General features: G+C 44.9%; 1 protein-coding gene across 2 annotated transcripts; it reads right to left on the bottom strand.

The window, feature by feature from the left end:
* Nucleotides 1-472: 472 nt before the first annotated feature.
* HIF1AN (hypoxia inducible factor 1 subunit alpha inhibitor) lies at nt 473-20,074 on the bottom strand. Of its 2 annotated transcripts, XM_086680650.1 has the most exons (9): nt 19,852-20,072; nt 15,293-15,525; nt 14,761-15,011; nt 11,153-11,301; nt 8,599-8,744; nt 7,659-7,765; nt 7,185-7,248; nt 6,844-6,954; nt 473-6,036 (listed from the first exon to the last, which is right to left on the bottom strand). In XM_086680650.1, the coding sequence occupies exons 2-9, from the start codon at nt 15,467-15,469 to the stop codon at nt 5,992-5,994; spliced, it is 1,050 nt and encodes a 349-aa protein (XP_086536776.1). In that variant the 5' UTR covers nt 15,470-15,525; nt 19,852-20,072; the 3' UTR covers nt 473-5,991. The 2 variants fall into 2 exon arrangements, with proteins under 2 accessions (XP_086536776.1, XP_086536777.1); XM_086680651.1 differs by lacking the exons at nt 473-6,036; nt 6,844-6,954; nt 7,185-7,248 and adding an exon at nt 7,269-7,555 and having other exon boundaries at nt 19,852-20,074.
* Nucleotides 20,075-20,089: the final 15 nt, after the last annotated feature.

The following is a 20,089-nucleotide window of genomic DNA, read 5'->3' as shown; positions in this document are numbered from 1 at the left end:
CCACTCTACCCCAGAGCTACCTTAATACACATATAATTTAAATACAGTGAAGGGCATGGAATAAAACTGAACCAAGGAGGTTGGACTTGACTGCCTTGGTGTCTCACAGTAGGAAACTGGCAAGAGCTTCTACAGGGGTGATGGAAACTCTTTCAGATGCCCTCACTCCTCACATAGCGTAAGGAGAGCTCATACCTGATGACTTCTCACCCTGGCCTTGGGCTGGTGTTGAGAGTGGTAAAGTCTGGCTGTCTAGACAGAAGGCATCAGGCATTTCCCTGTTTCCCTCCTTCTAGGACAGGTTTGGGTACCAAAGCCCTTCTGTCTGCCTGCGACTCGATGTGGGTGTCTCCAGGGCATGTTCCTTGTTCTTTCCTATGGTTTTCTTGAGAGAGGAAAAAAAAAAAAAATCACTGGAAATCTGCTCACAAATCACTGAAATAAAGTTTCTGAATAAGTCACATAATAAACGTAACCACCACCACCACAGCCATTTATTAAGTGCTTGCCAGGTACGTGCTAAAGCTTTACAAACATCGTTTCAGTTAATCCAACAACCCTGAGGTAGATATTTTCAACACTCCCCCTCGCCCCCCACACATATTATTGTAATTGAGGAAACTGAGGCTCAGAGAGGTAAACTCAATCAACAAGGTCAAACCTGGCTGATAAGTGGCAAAGCTAGAAATCTGAACCAGAACCAAACACATCTGACTCCAAAATCCATGCTTTAAAACACTATGCTAGGTTGCTTCTATTGGAAGGTAAGGACACATGCCCCTTCCCAAAATACTACCTAAAACCCAGACTTCGGGTGGGGAAGAAGGCAAGGCCTAGTTTTTTTCACTTCTTTAATCAGTTTTTGTGCCTAAACACTTGGAGGAATGGAAAAGACAATCTGGGTAAGCTGACCACTGCTCCCTCACCTGCTATCCCAGCTTCCGTGGCTTGTCTCATCTAAGACCTTCGTTCCAGACACAAAACTACTCAACATGCTGTTTCCGTCCCAGCAAGCGCTGAAATGCGGAGATCAGCCAAACTTGGTGACTCAGAGCATCGCCAAAGACACCACAGACCAGGAGACATCCACAAGATGACCACAATCCCTGAACTGCTTGCTGGACCGTAAGGCACACAGATGCATTCAGATGGAAACACAAAACTCTGCTTCTTCCACCCTGGCTTGCCAGGCCTGACCCCACTCCTGGGGATTCTCCTACCCAATCCCTCCTCATGATTCTCCGTTATCCAAGACTCTGGGTACCCTCCCCTCACCCATCTTTGGAGGCACCACTGGCCATAGATCCTCAGGCCTCACGGTTGCTAGTGTCTAAGGCCTCGTCCCCTAAAAACGCACCAAAAGTGCTCAGTCTCCACTAAGGACCCCAAGACCTGTGAGGACTAAACAGACGGCTGAAGACTAGCAGAAGAGCCACCAGAGTTAGAAAAGCTAAACAGGCTACACAGAACAAACAAAGGAATGCTACGTGGGCAGAATAGGCACAGAACAAACAGACTAACTGCAGGTCAGAAGAGAAGATGACTCAAACATGCTCAGGGCTGATCCCAGGGAGAGGGATCCTAGAGAAACTCTATCCCAACACTTGCAGCCATGGACGTGGCTTTTGAAGAGAGGGCAACGCCCGTTCAGGAAAAAGGCTCTTGGTGGAGACTGGACAGAGGGAGGCTGAGTAGGAGAAACGGGAGGAGCCCTGAAAAGGGAAACTGGAACATCTCTTCAATGCAGGAAGCTTGAGAGGACACCAGAGAAGTCAGCAGGGACTGGAGAACGAGCACTGAAGGTCCCAGGGAAGGACAAGAACAGGCTTGAAAGGCCAGGGCCCCTGGAACCCCATGAGCCACTTCTCAGTGCACCCCGGCATCCATCCTATTTGGGTAAAACTAGTCACTGAGGGCCATTCCCTGCAGCCCTACTAAACTCTGCATCCGATCTGGAAGGGTAGAAGCCACAGAGGTAGGGAACTTATCAAGGAAGAGAAACAGTCCTGTCTGCGAAGTTCACATTCTGACAGGAGACAAGGAACCACCCTTTTCCCCAATCTTTGAGGGAGCTTCTAATCTAAGGAACCCACCACATACAAGTCACAAAACTGAGGAACAAATACCAACTAGTGCAAATTAATACAGTCCCTGAAGTTTGAAGACAGAGGAAGAATGAACACAGGTACCACAGAGACCTGGGAAGATCCAGGTTGGGAATCTCCACACCTTATAACTCAGCCCACTGGAGGTGATCTCATTACCTGTTCACGTATCTGGGTGGGGCCTCAGTGCCCTCCACGCAACTACTACGGCTGAACTGACGGGGAAGAATCAACATTACTCCCTGGGTAGCCCAGAGGTTTGCTCTCTACTGATCTTCCTCATCTGTCAACAATCTCTCATCTTGTCCTCACAAGGGCGCACGATTCATGGCTTCATAACCGCTGGTTGTTTCATGTGGTTTCCCCTCCAACTAAGTAGAAGCTCCTACAGGATAAAAACTAGGTTTTCTCCACACCCTGTAGTGTTAGAATATAACAAATACTTGTCACAAGAAGGGTATCTGGGGTGTTGAATTAAAAAATTTTTCCACAAACAGCAAGCATGTCACAACTATTCTGTCGTTATCCTTTGCCCTATCACTTGCAATTGACACTCATCTCTCTCTCTCTGATGGCTCATGCCTATACGTGTCCATTCCTGTATCCACCTCAGGCTGGGGACTGGGCCCACCTAGCCTGTCAAGAAATATCAGCTCCGTTGGCTTGTGGAAACAAGGAAAGGGTACGTGGCCCAAGAGTCTCTGGGGGCAGAGGGAGGGCCTCCCCACACTGGGCTGGCCCACCGATAAGGATCCTTCCCCTCTCTGTCTCCTAACAGATTCAGATTAATGATCGCTCATTCCTAATTGTCAAATTTCTTTTCCTTCATCCTGTGTCTAATCACCAGTGACAGAAACCATTACGCAAATGAGAGCAGACGACTTCCCCCAACTGTTCGCATTGGTAAAAACCTTGTAATTTAGAGCTCTGATTTGTATGGGAAGCTGGTCTCCCCCAGGCATCCTGGGCATCTGCTCAACTGATGCCCAGAACAGCCCCCCCCCCCCCCGAACTCCAACCCCCCAACAAATATTTGACTTCACAAAAGAGTAGTTTCCCGTGTACCTGCTGGTATAAAAATGGGAGCCTGCAATATGGCTGACCTCCATTCAGGCCCAAAGGCCCACCTTCCCTTGGTGTGTCTGCCTCTACACTGCTGGCCAGCACAGGAGTAAGCAACAGAGCAGGTAAGTTTCCTCAGCTGCAAGTAGAATTTGAGCCCGAACAGCCCTAATCTAGGTAAGTGAGGGAAGGAGCCTAGATCTCTTCCTTGGGGCAAATGGAAGCAGCAGAACATGAATCAATGTTCTTAGTTATTATCTAGAACTGAATCTTCAATCTCATAGGTGCAGACGTGTGCTGGGAGAAATTATGGGGCCCATTCAAGGACACACAAATAATGCACTAGGGTCTAGAACTCCATTTCCCCACAGCTCCTCCCAGTACTCTGCACTCAGAACAGGGCTTCCCAGTAGTTTTCCCAAGTCTTTAGCTGGAGCCCAGAAGAGCTTTTACCCTGAACTGTATCTCATGCATCCTCTTGGGCACTGCACAGCGGGGTGAGATCCGAGGATGGCTTGTAGTGCAGAGGAGGAGGAAAGGTAGGAGAACTAACAATTTGGTGGAAAGGGAGCAGGGGGTTTGCAGCCAAATAGCACTAGGTTTAAATCCTTACTGCCATTAATCACTGAAACTGCTCTGAACCCATCTCTTTAGCTGTGAAATGAGAATACCCACCTTGCAAGATGGTGAGGAACAAGATAAGAGCACTAGGCAGGTGTCTAACTATCAGGGTCACTATTATATTATCCATGGATCAGGACCAATCCTATAAAGGATCCTCCCCCTTGGGAGCCTTAGGTCAGACCTGTGTCAGCACAGCACCCAGCAAGGACCAGCTGAGTGGCACATGCCTCCTGCCGTACGTCACCCTCATCTTTGAGGGCTGAGCCAGGAATGCAGCAGACCTGCTAAGGAGAATGAAAATAATCTTTCAAAGTTTGACTGTGGTCAAGTTTATCATCTGTCTGCCTTATTTTCTTTGCTGTGCTCCTCTTTCCCAAAAGAGATAGAGGGATGGAGATCACTGCAATCATATTTTCCAGCATTGGCTATATTTGAAAGAACTACACTTGAGAAGGTACCGTGTTTGCGCACCCAAGCTGCATCAGAGAACCCCAGAATGGGGCACTACAAATAGACGCCCCTCCCCAAAATACATACACAGATGCACACACACATACACACACCCTCTCAGTCCATCAGTGCGCTGTAACTGTAAACTGAGCTTCGGGACTTAGAGCCACAGCTCAGACACTGAAAGTAAACCTTTGGCAAAAAAAAAAAAAGGGGGGGGGGATAAAATCAGTTTTCCAACTCCAGCTCCTCTTTCCTTCCAGGAAGAAGGGGCATGGAGATGGGACTGGAGGTGAGAAGACACAGGGGCCACCACACTGCCCAATTCCAGGGGCCCCAGTTCCACTGAGTCATGTGACTGATGGCCCTTCAAGTGGTGCAGTGCCCAGCTATAAGCTGCGGCCCTGACACGGGTTCCCACAAGTAACAATGAACAGGAAAAAAAAAAAAATTCCACTTCTGTGCTCCATCGGTTGCCCTGACTTTCAAGAGTGTTTGTGGAACATTACAGTGGGGTCTGGCAGAGGAGCTGGCTTTAAGAGGCAAGGCTACATTTTTGTCCTTGCCCTGAGGTGGATGACAGTGGCAAGTTAGCTGCCTAAGCTTGACCCCATTTCATCTACTCAGCCAGGAAGGACTGCAGAAGAGGACGTGGCCTGGGGAGTGAGGGTCACAGGGCCTGGACGCTCTAGCCAGTCAGCCTCAGGCAGTTTGCAGTGAGACCCGAAGAGTGTCCAATGGCTAAAACTAAGTGTAAAAGCTTTAGGCTAGGTCAGGCGGTACTTCCCTGGGGCTCACACTGTCTGTCCCACTGGACAAGGTTAAGCAGTGGAGAAACCTGGTAAGCAGAGAGGCAGGCCAGTGTGGACACACACACGCATGCACACACACACCACACACACATCCACAGAGGCTTATACCCCTAGAACCTAGAGAAGCCACTACAGGAGGACTCCCTTGGTACTCAGCACAGGGAGCCAAGAGCTGGTGCTGAAAGAGAGAAGCTGTATGTGTCTGCAATTTGGAACTTATACACAATCCTTGGTTCTCGTATCCCAAGGCTGTTTTCTATGTATGGCTTGAGCTTAAAGGTCCGAGTCAGAACCTTGTCTAATTCTCTCACAGGAAGCCTACCTAGGCTCATAGAGGCAAACCTCCCTCTCACTTTCCCCACGAAGAGTCCCGGTGGCCATTCCCACCCAGCCTAGAGCCTGACTCTGCGAAAACTGGAAGGAGGCAGACTGACCTGATGGTCAGGAGAGCTCTGGCCCTGCAGCCCAGGTGTGGTGGGCGTCCAAGACCATCTCCTCTCTCTCAGGCTGAGGCACTGAGGTTGCAGGAGACAGGGCTGAGAGCCAGCAGCGCCATCCTGACCCAGGAGAAAGCAAGAAACAGATACATACATGCGTGTGCATGCACACACACGCACACACATCCTGAGGGTGACAGACTGACACACACAGATGTGATGACAACCAGAAGCTGGGACTCCACACACTGAATGCAGGACCTTAGGGGGCAGAGAGGGAAGATGCTGGGGCACAGAGGCAAGGGCAAGAAGTCCCTCCAAATGGGAGTGGAGTGCCAACCACCCTGCCTTGCCCCAAACACCTGCCTCCAGGGCCATGGCAAGAGTCCAGTCCATTAAGTGCAGCGTGCAATACTAGCGCCTGGAGTCTCCTGTCCTCATCAATGAAGCGGTGTGGACGGGCTAGCAGTCACCTGGCAGGAGGCCTCGACTCCTGGCAGGCTAGTTGTATCGACCCTTGATCATTGTGTTCAACAAGGGCCCCACCTGTGAAGAGACATGAGGAGCCAGTCAGAACTGCCTGTCCCCTGGCCCTGGAACCAGACGTGGTGTGTCTGGAGGCATTCGATGTCCAGCCAAGGGCAGGGACAAGGCTTTCAATCTTTAAAACCCTCTAACCTACTCTCTTCCTGGAAAATATTCCAGGACATGGTCCCCTCCTCTGGGTCCATCTTGTAATACTTTCCCTCTCACAATACCTTATAAGCAGCACCAAACTGACAGGTCAGAGGAGCCACCCAAGAGTGCCTGCATGTTTCTTAAATGTGATTTAAGAAGGTTAAATGCCTCTGTATCCTGAAACGGTCACCTGCAATTGGGGCTGGTGCCACCTCCCAATCCCACAGGTCCTCTGCATGCTGAGGCTATCCACAGGAAGAAGGCAAGAGCATTACAAATACCTCCCCTGGGTACCCAATGGGCCACTGGCACACCTGTGTGGGAAGCAGGTCTCAACATTACCTAGAGCAGCCTTGGCACAGCTGGGAGAATGTGAGGAGATGCTTTACTGCTCGCTTTCCGTTCCAGAAGAATCCCCTCAGGGGTCCCCAGCTGGCACACAAGCCCCACGGGGAACATTACCACTAGCATGGAACAGATTATAATTGATCCACCAGTCAAGCCCAGCTCTCACCAGAAAACAAAGATTTTCTGAACACACCCATAACCTCTATGGAGAGAAAGGACACCAGACACTGAAACAGAGGAGCTATGGAGAACGTGACACCAATCCTGACTTTCTTGGTCACTCTGCCCACTGGGCCACAGGAGTGCCACCTTGGGGCAGCCACATACCTCTTGTGGGTTCCCCAAGGCCTCTCCAAGCATCTTCTCAATGTTTCTCATTATGGCCACTTTCTGATGGGCTTTGAGAGGATATTCAATTCTCTTAGGGGTGGGGGCCCCCTGCAAAGGAAGCAGCAGCTCAGGAAATGCCTTTAGCAGCAGGCTTCAGTGTAACCCACCATTCTAGAAGCTTCTTCCCTTTTAAGAAGCCCAGTTCAATCCCATCCCTCATCTCCCCAAAGACCTGGGAGTCACTTGCAGAGATAGCGAACCTCCCCACCCTGCCCCCAAATCATTTATTACACCTACCTCACCCCAATCCCATCTAGGGGGAAAAAACCCATATTCACCTTATACCAGAAGTTCACAGTGATGGTAATCCCCCCATTTAGTAATGACTCTATGTGATGCCACCTGCAAGAAAATAAACATGCTCCTGTTTGCCACCAATATTCTTTAGAGAGAGGAATGGAAAAAAGTGGTAAATTCCAGCTAGGGCAAATAACAAGGACGTTATCGTTACACTTATTCTGTGAAACACACCCGGGACCAGAGGCAGTGGTGTTCAGTCTCCAAATACAAAAGAGCCAAGAACAGTTTCTCCAGCCTCAAGCCTCTGGGATCTCTTTTGACCTGAGGAATTGTCATCTTGTCCTAGAGACAGGGAGGGTTGTCATTTCCTCCATGTTCAGTACGCTCACATCTGGATATGCCAACCTTCCTCTGGACCAATCCTGCCACAACTCAGAAGGGACAAAATACAGTTTTCCAGGGAATGGGAAAGAAAGCTCCCAAGAAGCCCCCAGTCCTAGCCCCCTCCTCACCAGTACATTGGGATGTAAAGAACATCACCAGGGCCAACCACTGTTTCATAACCAACCACGTTCTGGAAATTGGGGAACCTCTCGTAGTCAGGATTGTCAAAGTCCACCTGAGAGGTTCAAGAGAAAGAAAAAAAAAAAATCAGTCAATCACCAAATCTTTATTATTAACTATGATGTACTAGTTTGGTAGTCAAAAAAAAAAAAAAAAAAAAAAAAAAAGATGGCTTTAAGAAAAAAAGACGTGTTTAGAATTCATACCTGACAGAAGATATCATACAAACATTAAACACATTCTCTCTCTCTCTCTCAAAAAACAATGTTATGACAGGCCATGCTCAAAGATTAAGTGATAAAGAATCCTGGGCCTCAGTGCTCCTGAGATCAGAAGCCAATCACCATAGTTTGCAAGTCAGAAAACCTACTCATGGCCTGCCAATATGAGGAATTAAGGATGCATCCTTCAACCAGACCTTCTGAAACTTTCTCCCACACACACGTTCTAGCCAGCAAAAACTCCTACGTTAAGTGGCTAGGCAGTTTTCTCAAGAAAGGAGAGGACCTCTCTGGTTGGCCATAAAATCAACCATATACTTCTTTTAGATGCAGGAAAGACAGTAAGTGATATATCTCAATTCTATTCACCCTTCTCCTTATCAAAAAGAACAAGTATCCACGACAACAGAAAACAATTATTAAACCCAGTGGAGACATACACATTCAAACAAGGTAACCAGAGTCCACAGCATCAGTGATGGAGTTTGCCCTCCAGAATTGCAACAGGACTGTTTATCCTTATATACATTTGGGATCACCACAGGGGCCTGGATGATGTGAGCTATACTGTAAAATTATCCTGAGTTTATCCATGGGGAAGGGGAAAAACATGCCAACCTTGTATCCCAAAGGAGTCCTATACCCTCCTCAGACCACACAAGCTCACCTGGCTCTGTCTGTCACATGGGTGATGAACAGGATATGGGTACAGGCATTCAAACTGATCCGGAGGGAATAAAATGCATCGCTTATAGCCTTTTATCTGGGCAAAGAAGTTCTGCTGCTCATCATAGTGAGCAGGTGTCACATTTCCTGTGGGAGGAAAGACAGGTCTTATTCAGAGCATTGGCTCTACTGCATAGGCTGAAACACAAGGCCCAATGCTGGAGAAACCCAGTCTGCCCTCTCAGCTAAGGGTTCCCAATCAAAATTTCAAGCAGAATCAGGGAGACTGCAATTACAACTCTCAGCAAATTAGGTGTTGCACTTTCAGTGGGTAGTAAGTTGTTTAGAAACCATCACTGGCTAAGAGTTCACCATAAATTGGAGCAAAGCAAACTTTCATAAATGATGCTTCTGTCCTTACTAGAAGCAGCAGCGCATCAAGATAATACAAGTCTGGCAAAGTAATATACTGTGCATGCTAGTACCTTTCTTGACTATGGTAAGAATTCAAGAGTAGCAAACTAAGAGTTAGAAACAACCGAAATGACTGGGATCAACAACACACACATAACTTCTTTGATGGGATTAACCGGTCATTCCAAGTTGTATGAGTATGTATTTGCCTGGAGTAGCTCTTCTGGAGCTCAAAGATTCTCAATCTTTGCTCCCACTTCAACACATCTACGGGATGCAACACTTCTTAGAGCAACAGTGGGGCTGTTAATTCTCATAAAGGAATCGGGAGAGTATATCAGATTCCTGAAGAGTGTTGTATAATTTTTATAAGGCTAATAACTTTATTTTATTTTATTTTTTATACTTACTTTGGAGAAACAGAGTGAGACAAAGTGTGAGCAGGGGAGGGACAGAGAGGAGAAACAGAGAGGAGACACAGAATCTGAAACAGGCTCCAGGCTCTGAGCAAGCAGTCAGCACAGAGCCTGCTGCGGGGTTCGAACCCACAAACTGTGAGATCATGACCTGAGCCGAAGTCAGACGCTCAACCGACTGAGCCACCCAGGCGCCCCTAAGGCTAATAATTTTAAATGCCAACTTGTGGCACTGGGTGGCTCAGTTGGTTGAGTGTCCAACTTCAGCTCAGGTCAAGATCTCACATTTTTTGGGTTTGAGCCCCACATCGGGCTCTGCGCTGACAGCTCAGAGCCTGGAGCCTGTTTCAGATTCTGTGTCTCCCTCTCTCTCTGTTCCTCCCTCACTTGTGCGTGCGCGCGCTCTCTCTCTCTCTCTCTCTCAAAAAATAAAAATAAAAAATAATAAAATAAAATAAAATAAAATAAAATGCCACCTTGAATTACTTCTGCCTTAGTGTATATATGCTCCATCTACTCTTTTGTAACTGGGACCTCATCTGTTGTTTATTCTTTGCACAATCCTTGGGAGCTGAGGGGTCCTCTGCAGAGCATGAAGGTTAGAAAACACTCCCCAGGTCAGCCTGGGTGGGCCAAGACAGTCGCCCTCTGACATGCTGAGAGTTCATGTGCATCGTCAAAGATTTGTTCTCTCATCTCTACCTGAGGGATCCGCTTCTGTGTACTCTACCAAAGGACAAGAAGGCAGCAGCAAAACTCCTAGTTAAGTAAACTACAACTGGCTCCTGCCAGGTCAGTCAAGAGTTGCTTTCAAAGGGGCAGGTTAAGGATACAATCCATAAGCTGCAATGCTAGAAATCTTTATTAATACTGGCAGCAAAGAATCCAAAACTGAAGAAAGGACAATCAAAGGAGGAGAAGAGACTTCAGAGCCCAGTGGTGAAGGACAACAAATAATTACTTTCTTGTTCAATACAAATTATTCACCATTTACTAAATACCTACTATGGGCCTGGCCTTCAGCTAGTGCCAGAAATAAAAATAAGAATGAGACAACGACCCCAGCCAGTAAGCAGCTCTCCTTCTTCTGACTGGAGTTCAAAGGCTTCTCCTTTTATTCAAATGAGTAAGAAAATAAAAGAACGTATTCACATATTTGCTTGTGTATGCATAAAATCAGCTAGCAGGATACACAAGCAACTAATAACATGCAGATGTCTCCAGGGAGCAACACAAGAGGCTGGGAAACAGGAGTGGAATAGAAATTTATCATTACACACCTGTTTATACCTTTTGAATTTAATTCCATAAATATATTAACATTCAAAAGATAAGGTTCAATTTATATTGAAAAAATAAGCTTGCCTCTTCTACTGGGATAAAAATCTTCTGAATATAGACAGATCAAATAGAGAACAGCAACCTTTTCAGGAAGATCCCTAATATCTGAATGTACACACTCGTGAAGCAACTGAGGAAGGGAAAAGAACTCATTTTCTTTTTCCAGTGCATGAAACAAGCTTACTTGCTTAACATACATCATCTCATTGAATCTTTAGAGTTATTTATAAAATATTATCATGTTCCTTTTACAGGTAAGAAGGCTGAAGTTTAAGAAAGTTAAGTGACTCGTTCAAAGTCATAAAGCAAATGACTGGTGAAGACAGGCCTTGAAATCAGGTTTGTACGACTCTAAGCTATGCTGCTTTCTGAAAGATTTCTTACCTTCCATGCCAATGAGCAGCAGGTTGGATGTCAGCTGTCCCCAGCCACGCTTTCCCTGTTGTTTATTAATCCAGTTCCAGTTAAAACCCAAGAAGTCCATGACAATCTTCCTGCCCACGGTGTCATTGAGCGTTTGCTGCAGATACAACCTATGTTCCCCGAGAAGAAGATCCCATTAGTGCACGTACACAGTCCCTTGACATGGCCTCTCCACACCTGGAAATCCAAATCCACACCTGCACCTCCCACAGAACAGCTGCAGTCATGCAAATCTTAACCAAGACAGATTCTCTGAAAACTGAATCCTTGCCTATCCTTCTCTGAGCTCTGTTCAACACCAAACTTATATTTCAAAGAAGTGATTCTTTTTTTTAAAATAAGCTCTATGCCCAATGTGAGGCTTGAATTCACAAGAGTTGCGTGCTCTACCAACTGAGCCAGCCAGGAGCCCTTGAGAAGTGATTCTCAACCCTTGGTGGTCACAGCATAAATCTAAGAATCTAGGGAAGGTTTCCATAAAAATGCACATACACACAGAATTGCATAGATTCCTCAAAGCCTACTCATAGAGTCTAGAATGATTAATCAGCCTTGTTCCACAGACTCTCTGGGCCTGAGACATCCTCTTTGGCCCTGGATGGGCATTATAGTAAATCGTATTACTGTTCACCAAGAGCTAGTTCCCTCCCTGTGGGAGAGTTAATTCTTCTGTACCCCTCTTGAAGCCAAGCTTGCATATTTAACTTACTCTGACCAACTAAATGTCCGCAAAAATGACTTGTGTTGCTTCCAAACTGTAATCTGAAGAACGAGCATACACTACCACCACATCCCTTTCTCTCTGCTAAACAACTACAAGGTTTCAGATAGTAGCTGCTGGGGCAATCTGGGTCCCAAACTGAAAAAAAAAGACGTAAGAGCAGAACCTCGACATGAAGTGTGGATGGAAATGCAGCATGACTATTGTTGTTATAAAGCTAAATAAACCTCTGCTGTTTCAAGTCATTGACTCTGGCTTGAACCCTAGTTTATCTTAACTACCTGAGCCATCTCTCTGTAGTAGCCTTCTACAGCTGAAGGCCTCATCAGGTTTTCTGCAGACCCAGGGCTCCTAATACACTGTGGAAGATCAGAAATTACTTAAGGGATACGAAAACCCAGACACACGTGATCAAGCCCCACAAGAAATATTAATAAAGGGGCAAACATGAAGACAAAATGCAAAAGCCCCATCCTAGTCCTGAGACCATTACTTCAAAAGGCACATTGGGTGCCTGGGTGGCTCAGTGGATTAAGCGTCCAACTCGGTTTTGGCTCAGGACATGAGCTACATGTCGGGCTCTGTGCTGCTTAGGATTCTCACTCCTCCTCTCTCACTGCCCCTCCCCCGGCCACTCTCTGTCTCTGTCTCTCAAAATAAATAAATTAACTTAAAAAAAAAAAGGCTCAAAAGTTTCTCAGTGCCTAGAACCAGGATGTTTAAGACAATATTAACTAGAAATCTTGACAAGTTGTAAACACTAGTGATCTTTTGGGGGACAAGGAACCCTCAAGACTCGAATGTAACCTTCAGACTCTCTCCAGAGATTATAAAATATATATTCATATAGAAATTTTGCCAAGTAACTTTGAAAGAGGCAGAACACTCACCAAATGTGAATCCAAGCAATTCCTATTATAGCTGAACAGTAAATGGTCAAAAGAGCTCAAAGAGGAATCTCAGAATTCCTAGAACCTTAACAACCCGTACAATTACACAATGGAGTTGACTGGTGATAAAGTCAGCTGGTGTGGCAGAACTTGCACAAAGAAAGAAATTTTCCTTGAATCACCCATAAAGTACAGACTACACTCATAGTTTATACTTAGGCAAACTGCTCCCCCTAAGGGAAGTAAGAAACTTAAAGTGTCTAATTTTAAAAATTTGAATTAGGGGCACCTAGGTGGCTCAGTCGGTTATAAGCACCTGACTCTTGGTTTCAGCTCAGGTCACGATCTCACAGTTCCTCCGTATGAGCCCCGCGCTGGGCTCTGCACTGAGAGCAAGGAGCCTGCTTGGGATTCTCACTCTCTCTCTGCCCCTCCCCAGCATGTGTGCACATGTGTCTAATTTCAAGCTCCTTCCAGTACAAATGTTCATTTAGTGGAATTACACTCCAGCACCACTTAAACGCCCTCTCTCCAAACGTTGGGGTATGTGTGGATGTATGCACACACATGTACACGCTATGTTAAATCTGAAGAAACTAATGTACAAGATGATTCAGGTACAGCAGCCTTTGTAAGACATAAAGAACAGATCAATCATGGTTGAGATCTTGGAAACTCTTTTTGGTTAAAGTTCTATCATTAAGATAACTGCAAAGTATCAGGAAGCCAAAAAAAAAAAAAGATATTTTGAATCCATTCACTCAGCCATATGCTGCTAACAAAGAGGAAAAGAACTGAGGCAGGAGACTAAAGAGGAACCCAGAGCTGGATACCAAGTGTGCGACAGAGATATCATTCACCATGACATACTCAGTGACAACAATTCCTAGAAACAATGTTATAGCATGGAACTGAATTCTGTCTGGGACCTACCTCAGAGACTGTCTTCATTTCGCATATTAGAATAAGAGGAGAAAGAGTCACTTCTGTGTGTGTCTTGTGTTTGCTATCTCTAGTACAATATGAAAATCTGTATCAACCCCTCCCCCATTGAATCTGATCTTCCCTAATCTAGTGGATCCTGATATCCTTCACCCCAGAATCATGAAAATCTATAAAACGTTCCAGTTTCAACAGTCCCCAGCCAGCCCAATATTTTAGGACACAGAATACAAACTGGCAATCTCAGGGCTAAATCCAATTGAGTTGTTTTTGCTTGTCCCAACCCCCCTCCCCCCCCCCCCCCCCCCCCCCGCAGCATTTTTAATAATTTGAATTAGGGGCACCTAGGTGGCTCAGTCAGTTATAAGCACCTGACTCTTGGTTTTGGCTCAGGTCATGATCTCACGGTTCCTGCATTTGAGCCCCGTGCTGGGCTCTGCACTGACAGCACGGAGCCTGCTTGGGATTCTCTCACTCTCTTTCTGGCCATCCCCAGCATGTGTGCACACACGCTCTTTCTCTCTCTCCAAAAATAAACTTAATAAAAAAAATTTAATATAAAAACATATACAAAAAACAAAAATGTGAATTAGTTGCCCACATTTAAAAGTCAAAAAAAAAAACCAAAAAACAAAAAAAACAAACATTTAAGTAAAAATCTTGATTTCTGGCTTTTCTTGAAAAATGAGAGTATCTGGCAAACCCTGAAACTGCACTCCCAAATAGAAACAAGAGTCAAGTAATGACTTCTCACTATGAACAGGGCATATGCATTCAACTTCACTGTAGTTTTCATCTAAACAATTTCACTCGCTTTGTTCACCTATCTGACCCTTCCAGGCAACTCTCCCACTTGTAAAGACGACGAAGAACTTCAGAGTTCCGATTCAAATCTAATAAATTCTCTCATCTCTCAAGCTAGAGAACTCATCCAACTCCTCTATATGCTCAAGCAGCTACAAGAAAGGAAAATGGATGCCCCAGATTCAGTGGGAAATCATGATCTGGGAACTTACCTCTCTTCCCCTCCTTGCTGCTGTATATCCTGCAGTTTCTCAACAAACTCATGAAATTTCATTTCCTCCCTGTTGGACTTGGGCTTAAAGTTCTGGAAATTAGCCATCTTCTTCTCATCGTAGTACAAAAACTTGTGGGTGCTGGCACTGTACACAGAGAAGTCTCCGTTGCCAATGTTCTCCTGCAGATATTCAAGGTCCCATTTCAGAGCAGGATACACAAGATTTGTGTCTGTCAGCACCACAGGCTCCTAAGTGGAAAAACCAAGTGAAAAAAACAAATGAAGTCATCCCAAGGATTTGGTGCATTGTTGTCTCATGACTCCAAAAACTTTCCCACTTCAAAATAATTTCTACTGTGAACAAGCGCGAACCCCTTAAGGCCCATGTTTCCTCGCCTCCCTCTCCATCTTCCCTTAGGTTCTAGGCGACAGCCCAGCCAGTCCCCCACATCCATCACCATTCACCTTTGACCTCTCTTCTCAACCTGGTCCCTTCCCCCTCCCCCTTCGGGCGGGGCCCCGCCCCCTACCTCATTCTCGATAAGTTCCTCCGCCCGGGGGTCGCTCTGACTCAGACGCGGGATGGGCCGGGTCGGGAAGCTATAATTGCGCAGTTGGGACTCATCCCAGGCTGGACCGGGGGCTTCAGGTTCTTCCCGAGGTTCTCCAGAGCCCGAGGCCACGGCCTCCGCTGCTGTCGCCGCCATCTCCTTCGCTACAGACTGCCCCACCGGAACCGGAAGCTCCGCCTATTCCGGATAAACTACAACGGAAACCATAGAGATGACTTCGAGAGAGAGCGGTCCGGAGACACAAAGGAAGCGGAACCGGGGCCTGGGGAGAGCTCCTCCTAATGGTGACCTACAGCTCTACACACTAAGCTCCGCCCCTGAAGACTTGGGGCCCAGAGGTTAGACCTACTGAATAGGGGTGATCACCTGGTTACTCAATCCACAAAATATTATTTCTGCTTCAGTGTGCCCAAGTCTACACAAGAAGCAGAGAAGGAGGCCAATTTAATGGGGCTTTAAACTTTACAGTCATGGATGGGGAGAGAAGCCAACCCTTGACCTAAGGAAGTCAGAAGGGAAAGGCAGATTGATAGATGTTGGGCAAAGTTTGCTCTGAAGGCCTAAACAAAAGATAATATGGCAAGTTGAGAGACAGCCCAAGCAGGGGAGGGGCAGAGAGGAAGGGGGACAGAGGATCTGAAGCGGGCTCTGTGCTGACAGCAAAGAGCCTCATGCAGGGCTCGAACTCATGAACCATGAGATCATGACCTGAGCCAAAACCAAGAGTTGGACGCTTAACTGACTGAGCCACCCAGGCGCCCATTTATTTATTTTTAAGAGAGAAAGAGAACAGGGGAGAGGCAGAGAGAGAGGTAGAGAGAGAATCCAAGCAAGTTCTGCACTTACAATGTGGAGCCTGACGTGGGGCTCAATCTCACAATAGTGATATCATGACCTGAGCTAAAATCGAGTTGAACGCTTAACTAGCTGAGCCACCCAGGTGCCCCATTGAAAGATGTTTCTGCCACGGAACCAAGATTATTACTAATGGCCAACCATGAGCGTCTCACATTTTCCAACAATTTGTATTGGTTATAAAAGGCCTTCTCAATGACTTCTATTGCTTATTTAGACAGTTTTTACGGCCAGTTCTGGGAGGCCAAATTCTAAGATGGATCCAAAGATTTCTATCCCATCGTGTACGTGCCCTACACGTTTTATAAGAGCAGATCTTATGAATATGGTACGGTATCATTCCTTCAATGAGGTTATGTTATATAGCAAAAATGTAATTAAGGTTCCTAATCAGTTCACTGTGAGTTCATCAAAAGGGAGATTGACCCTGGGTGGGCCTGACTCAATAACTCTAACTCTTCCAATCAGGGTCTAGAAGGCAGTGACAGAAGCTGGGAAGATTTGAAGCCAAAGAAGTTCTCTCCTGTTGGATTTGAAGGAGTAAACTCCTTGTGGCAGAGAACGGCAGGTAGGCTCTAGAAGCTGAAAAAGTCTCCTGGTTGACAGCCAGCAAGACAGCAGGGACCTTAGTCCTGCAACTGTAAGGAACTGAATTCTGCCAACAACCACTGAGCTTGGAAAAAAAACACAGAGTTTCAGATGAGGACAACAGCCCCCACAAATACCTTAAGATCAACTTGGTGAGACCCTGAGCTGAGACCCAGCTAAACTGTGTCTGGACTTCTGACTCATAGAAAATGTGACATAATTAATTGGTGTTGTTTAGGGCTGCTACTAAATTTATGGTAATTTGTTATGCAGCAATAAAAAACTAATACACTAGCTTAACTATGTAATTATGCTGCATGTAACTATGCTACACCAAACTGATAATGGGGTTACCTCTGTGGAGGGTTTGGGGTTGTGGGTGCCAACCAAGACCCAAGTTTTATCTGCATATTTGTATTTTTACAAGAGTATATTGAATATGTAAACTTGGGAATTAAAAATAAATTAGAATAAGAAGATTCAAATTACTAAAATCAAGAATGAAAGAAGGGTCATTACTACTGACTTCACAAAAATTAAAAGGAGTGCAAGGGAACACTATATACAATTGTATGCCAAAAAATTAGATAACCTATGTGAAATAGACAAATTCATAGAAAGGCACATACTATCATAACTGATTTAAGAAAAAATAGAAAATCTGAATAGACTTACAACAAGAGATTAAAATAGGAATAAAAAAACATTCCACAAAGAAAAGCCCAGGACTAAATGGATTCACTGATAAATCCTACCAAACATTTTAAAAAGTATTAACATTACTCTTTCACAAACTCTTCCAAAAAATAGGGGAACACTCCCCAACTATGAGGAAAGTATTATCCTGATACCTAAATGAGGCAAAGATATCACAAGAAGAAAGAACTATAGACCAATATCCCTTATGAATATAGATGCAAAAATCCCCAACAAAACACTAGGAAGCCAAATCCAGCATTATATCAAAAAGGATTAAATACCATGACCAAGTAGGATTTATTCCAGGGATGCAATGTTGGTTCAACATCTGAAAATTAACCGTATTAATAGAAGAAAAAAAATCACATGATCATCTCAATAGACAGAGAAAGCTTTTGACAAATTCCAACACCTTCCAGGATTAAAAAAAAAAAACAAAAAAACGGTCTGAAAGGACACCATCAAGAAAGTAGAAAGACAATGCATAGAATGGGAGAAAATATTTACAAATCATATAGCTGATAAGTGACTTGTCTCTAGAATTCGTAGAGAATTCTTACAACTTAGCAATAAAAAGTCAACCCAATTAAGAAATGGATGAAAGACTTGAATAGACACTTCTCCAAAGATATACTATGGCCAATAAGCACATGAAAAGGTGCTCAATATCTGTAGTCATCAGGGGAATGCAAATCAAAACCACAATGAAATACCATTCCTGGACACTAGAATGGCTATAATAAAAAAGACAGGAACAAATGTTGGTGATAATGTGGAAAAATTGGAACCCTTACATGCTGCTAGTGGGAATGTAAAGTGGTACAGCTTCTTTGAAAAAGAGTTTTGCAGTTCTGCAGAAAGCTAAAGATAGAGTTATCCTATGATCCAGAAATTCTTTTTTTTTTTTTTTTAATCCAGCCATTCTACTGCTAGGTATATAGCAAAGAGAATTGAAAACATACATCCACACAAAAACTTGTACAGGAATGTTCACAGCAGCATAATTCACAATAATCTCAAAGTGAAAATAACCCCAATGTTTATCAACTGACCACTGTATAAACAAAAGGTTGTGTATCCATATGTTATTTGGCCATAAAAAGGAATGGAGAACTGACACATGCTACAACATGGACAAACCTTGAAAACATTACGCTATGTGAAGTAAGTCAGACACAAAAGGTTACATATTGCATGATACCATTTATATGAAATGTACAGAATAGGCAAATCCATCCAGACAGACAGCAGATTAGTGTTGCCAGAGGGTGGGGGAATACACTATCAGGGACAGGGTTTCTCTTGGGGGTAGTGAAAATGATTTAGAATTAGTGCTGATGATTGCTCAACTTTGTAAATATACCAAAAATCACTTTATTGTTACACTTTAAAACAATTTTTTTTAACATTCATTTATTATTGAGAGACAGAGTGTGAGCAGGGGAGGGGCAGAGAGAGAGGGAGACACAAAATCCGAAGCAGGCTCCAGGCTCTGAGCTGTCAGCACAGAGCCCGACGCAGGGTATCATGAGATCATGACCTGAGCCAAAGTCAGACGCTTAACCGACTGAGCCAGCCAGGCGCCCCTATTGCACACTTCAAAGGGATGACTTTTATGTTATATGAATTATATCATGATAAAAATAAGTAAATAAATCAGAACAGCTCTGTTTCTGGACCCAATTAGATCAGGGCTTGCTTTGAATGAATGCAGGAATTGTACAATTATTTTGAACATCAACTAGAGATGCTCATTTACAAGAGGGCAAGTTGCTATGAAGTAGTCCTCCCCCAATTTTATATGTCAAATAGTTCATATAATTTTATTGCTGTAATATATATTTGAGAATGTCTATAATAATGGATTCTGCTCCAAAACAGTGATCATACCAGAAGTTGCTGGAGATATGTGCACATTTATATTGCGTAAATTATGCAAATCCCGCTTATGTGAAAGTGAAAACATATTCACATGCAAACATGATAATATCCCCCATTCTTCTGTTAAGCGAGTGTTTGCAACTGTGGTCCGTCCTGCTTGAAATCTATTTAATACAAGTCCTAGCCGATCTGAGGTTTTAGCCAGTCTGGGAAGAGCTGTTTCTGGTGCTAGGATTCGTTTTACATTTGTTGGATTGAGGTGACTGGGACATTCAAGTGTAAACACGAAGTAAAACTGAGGAGCGAATTTGGGGCCGATGTGTGTTGCACCATGCCTGTACGTGAAGATCGAACGATTTGCAGAACAGAACAAGAACAAGGAAGACCAAGGGCTGAATTTGAGGAATAATCACTTTTGGGGATGAAAGGAGAACGTGTCAGTGAAGGAGAGGAAAAGGGCAAGCAGAGAAGAAATTAAGGCGGACTCATCTTACGTGTACTACTCCTGGGGGGGCGGGGCGGGTAGGTTAGCTGTCCACAGGAGATGCTCGGGTTGAGTCCCCATTACCCTTGTAAGCGTCTGAGTCCCCTGACGGAGAAAGGGACACGATAATATGAAATATCAAAGTAGTGACTTAATTCATTTTCTCTCCTTCTAGCTTTCTGTCTCTATCCATTCGGTCATCTTCCCTGTGGCTTCCCGACACAGTTTAAGCCCCGCCCTTGTTGAAC

Source organism: Puma concolor, chromosome D2 (genome assembly GCF_028749965.1).
Source record: "Puma concolor isolate L17-30 chromosome D2, mPumCon1.1.hap2, whole genome shotgun sequence".
Lineage (NCBI taxonomy): Eukaryota > Metazoa > Chordata > Mammalia > Carnivora > Felidae > Puma > Puma concolor.
The sequence above is the reverse complement of the archived record's forward strand: the minus strand, read 5'-3'. Positions and strand labels throughout refer to the sequence as shown.